The sequence below is a fragment of the Mustela nigripes genome, chromosome 1 (genome assembly GCF_022355385.1).
Source record: "Mustela nigripes isolate SB6536 chromosome 1, MUSNIG.SB6536, whole genome shotgun sequence".
Lineage (NCBI taxonomy): Eukaryota > Metazoa > Chordata > Mammalia > Carnivora > Mustelidae > Mustela > Mustela nigripes.
Genome location: NC_081557.1, coordinates 117,380,220 through 117,384,356, shown reverse-complemented (window position 1 = coordinate 117,384,356; position 4,137 = coordinate 117,380,220). Strand labels below are relative to the sequence as shown.

At 38.0% G+C, this 4,137-nt stretch overlaps 1 protein-coding gene across 1 annotated transcript; it reads right to left on the bottom strand.

Moving 5' to 3' along the window:
- Positions 1 to 200: 200 nt before the first annotated feature.
- On the bottom strand, positions 201 to 3,400 carry DEFB134 (defensin beta 134). The gene is made up of 2 exons (XM_059393340.1): positions 3,343 to 3,400; positions 201 to 343 (listed from the first exon to the last, which is right to left on the bottom strand). Exons 1-2 carry the CDS (start codon positions 3,398 to 3,400, stop codon positions 201 to 203), a joined length of 201 nt encoding a protein of 66 aa, XP_059249323.1.
- Positions 3,401 to 4,137: the final 737 nt, after the last annotated feature.

Genomic DNA, 4,137 nt, shown 5'->3' with positions numbered 1-4,137 from the left:
CTTAGCTGTCTTTAGGAAGGCAGAAGTTCAGCTTTTCAAATACAAAATCCTAAGATTCTGATGGCTTTTAAAAAATGCTAAAACCCACAGTCGTGGACACATGACAGTCACAGTATAATCTAAATTCCCTCACTGTGTGAAAGACAGTGGAGAGGGTGTCAAAGACTTTGAAGTTCGTTGGTGTTCTCTGGCTTCTCTTGTCAGGGGTCTGGGTTTCCTTTGACACAGCACTCTAGCTGAAACCCACAGTAGTCAACTAACATTTCACTTGTGTAGCACTCAAGTCTGCAGATACCATTCCTGTAGCATTTTTTGTGTATTTCTGTTGCCAGTGGATTCAAGCCTAGAAAGAAAATGAATAAATAAATAATTCATTATGGGTCTTTTTGGACTATAGAATTGGTACTTCCATTTTTGTCAAACTGGATTCCAAGGAGACTTGATTATAATGTTTGGTTCTGTAATTGAAAAAAAAAATACATCTTTCCTCCCTCTCCCCCTCCATTCATAAGTTGAAACTCTAAACTCCAGTGTGACTCTATTTTGGGAAAGGGACTCTGAGAGGTAATTATAGTTAATTGAGGTTGTAAGTGTGGGGCCTTGATTCTGTAGGACTGGTGGAGAGGTTGATTGTCTAAAAGCCAGGAAGATAGCTCTCATCAGAGACTGAATCAGCCTGCAGTTGATCTTGGACTCTCCAGCCTCCGGAAATGTGATGAAATACATTTTATTTAAACCACACAATCCTCAGTATTTTGTTATGTTAGTCTGAGCTATGACAATTAATAACTTGGAAGTCTGCCCAAACTGGTCAGTTAATATACTTGGAACAATCAGATTACCTATGCATGTAGTCATTTGCTCATCATTTAATTCTGTATTCATTCCCAAACCAGTTTTCATAAATCCAGGTGCCGTTGGGGTACAGATTTGAGTATGATATATACCTTAAGAATTTTCAGTCTAGACAAAAAAAGAGAAGAAACACAAAATATCTGTGAGAGAGGAATAAAGATGACAAGTGCAGTGAAGCATAGAATGGTGTTATGAGTTTAGAGGAGGAAGAAATCTATTCTGAAGATTTACTATGTCTTATTGGGGTCCAAGGTATTTCGAACTTATGCTTTTATAGAACTGCTATTCTGTAGAATTATCAAAATATGAATATTTTAAATTTACATATGTAAGAAGGTCTTAAAAGGAAAAGGGTATCAAATATTTGGTCATCTGTAGAAATTTTGAGCCAACACATCCTGTTCAAGTTACCATGCTTTGGAAGATAATTATCCTATAAGGAGAGAAAAGGATCAGGGTTACTTAGCTGGCAAGATGAAAGCTGAGCAAGGATGCAGAGAAAGGGGAGGCCTCCTATGCTCTTGTGCTCTGCACAAGCTTGTGCAGCTACTCTGGAAAATGGAGGTTCCTCAAAAAGTTGAAAATAGAACTGCCCTATGCCCAGCAATTGCACTACTGGGTATTTACACCAAATATATAAATGTAGTGATCTGAAGGGGCAACTGCACCCCAATGTTTATAGCAATGTCCACAATAGCCAAATTATGGAAAGAGTCCAGATATCCATCAACAGATGAATGGATAAAGAAGATGTGTATATCTACAATGGAATATTATGCAGTCATCAAAAATGAAATATTGCCATTTGCAACGATGTGGATGGAACTAGAAGGTATTACCCTAAGTGAGATAAGTCAATTAGAGAAAGACAATTATTGTATAATCTCACTGATATGTGGAATTTGAGAAATAAGACAGAGGGTTATAGGGGAAGAGAGGAAAAAATGAAACAAGATGAAACCAGAGAGGAGACAAATTGTAAGAGACTCTTAATCTCAGGAAATAAACTGAGGGTTGCTGTAGTGGGGGGGGGGGGGGGGAGGGGGTGGCTGGGTGATGAACATTGGGGAGAGTATGTATTGAGGTGAGCACTGTGTATTTTGTAAGACTGATGAATCATAGACCCATACCCTTTAAACAAATAATACATTATATGTTAGTAATAAAAAAATACAAGGCAGTATGAAAATATGAAAGGTGTTCCTAACATGCAAAAAAAAAAAAAAAAAGATGAAAGCCTGAGAAGATGAAGTGTAATGGTCCACATAATAAGATAAGGAATTCCTATGGAAATGATGAGCTTTGGGAAGGTATAAGACACTAAAGGCAATATTGTATACTATCTTCTTGGCTATCTAGGGGCCATGAAACCATTGCCAATAACCAAAGCGGGATTGGTCCCATCAACAGCTTCAAGAGGCCTGGATTGTATGGATTCTTATATCCAGCCTACTGAGTCACATGACTCCAAAATGTGATTCATCTACCTAGGGATTACTTGAGGGAGAATGAGAAATTAAATGCGATCCTATAATATCTGAATTTGAGCTGATTTAATAGCCCTGAGTGAAGAGAATATTCAAGAAGGAGTTTTTGGAAGTTTTTTTTTTTTTTTTTAATTTATTTGACAGACAAAGATCATAAGTAGGCAGAGAGGCAGGCAGAGAGAGAGGAAGGAAAGCAGGCTCCTCTGTGGAGCAGGGAGCCCGATGCGGGGCTCGATCCCAGGACCCTGGGATCATGACCTGAGCCGAAAGCAGAGGCTTTAACCCACTGAGCCACCCAGGCGCCCCCAAGAAGGAGTTTTAAAGTCAGTAATGAATATGGGCAAGCTAAACTATGAGACCAGTCAGTGCTCTTTCTCATGTCTCCCTACCTGCTATCTCCTCTGATCAGACATTTCTTTTAGCACATAAAACTTATTTATTCTCTTGGGACATGCCATTCCAAATCTGTTTCCCCATGTATCTAAGACATCTACAAATAATAAACTAACTATAAACAATTTCAGCAAATTAGAAAGCTTAACAAATTGAGTTATCACATTTGCTGGTTTTGACTATTATGGCTGGACATGTTCCTCACTTAGGGACAAGACAATAGTGCCCAAAGAGGTTGGGGTATTGCTAATGATGATATAATGATAGCTCTCATGAGTCAGGTACCATATGTGTGGTGTACAGGTCTATTCTATATATATTATCACACTTAATCCTTGCAAGACTGAGGTTAGTATTATTGCCACTTTGTGAATGAAGAAACTAGGATTCAGGGACGATTAGACTTTTGCCTAAAGCTGCACAGCTAACACAAATTGGAGAGGCAAAATTCAAGCTCAGGTCTTGCTAATGTAAGACCAGTTGATGCTGTTTCCACTTTGAAAATAGAAGGGTCCACGGTGGTAAGACATTTATAGGTTTGCTTAGTGGAATTGCTTTTCTAGGCTAATTACTCACCCCCACCCCCCTTACCAAATTCCCATTTTACCTGCCAGTGCTGGGTCCCAAAAGAAGAGCAAAGCAAGCATGACAAAGAGCAGCTTCATAACTGGGAGCCTCAGTTGAGGAGACTGGTAGCAGTGTCTGACTCTGGCTATCAGAGAGCAGCAAGGGAAGGTTGAGCACACCCTCTCATGCAAACTTCTCAGGTCTGGGGTATGCCCTGCTCCAGGTAGATATGCTACACTGATCTTCCCTGAGGCAGAGGAGCTGGCAATGCTTATGTGAGGAAAAAACTTGATGGCCCTTTCCTGTTTGACAGCTTTTCCTATTGACAGAGGCACTGCTCCCCGACCTGGATTTTCCAAAGGTACTAATGGAGAACTGAGAAATATACTTTTTCTTTTCTTAAGTAAATAAAACTTTTTGGTTTTTTTTATGTTACTACAAAAATTAAATGCTAATTTTGGGCAATTTATAAAATTCTAAAAATTACAAAGAAGGAAGAGTTAACACTTGAGCTCCATCTCTCAGAAGGAACCAGTATATTTCTTAAGAAAATTTTATGTATACCTAGTTTATTATTTAATATTTTGCTATAAGTAGTTCTAAACCATATACTTGTACTCAGATATCCTGCTTTTGTAACATGATATATACCATAAGTATTTTTTGTCTCTTTAAAGGCTCTTCATAAGTGATATTTTCCAAAGCTGCATAATATCCCATCAAGGTCATTTTTTATAACTATGACTATTAAAAAAAAACTATTGAGATAGAAATGACATAAAAATTTAAATATTAAAGCATTAGATAAGTTGTGACAAATATACTTTTATGAAAC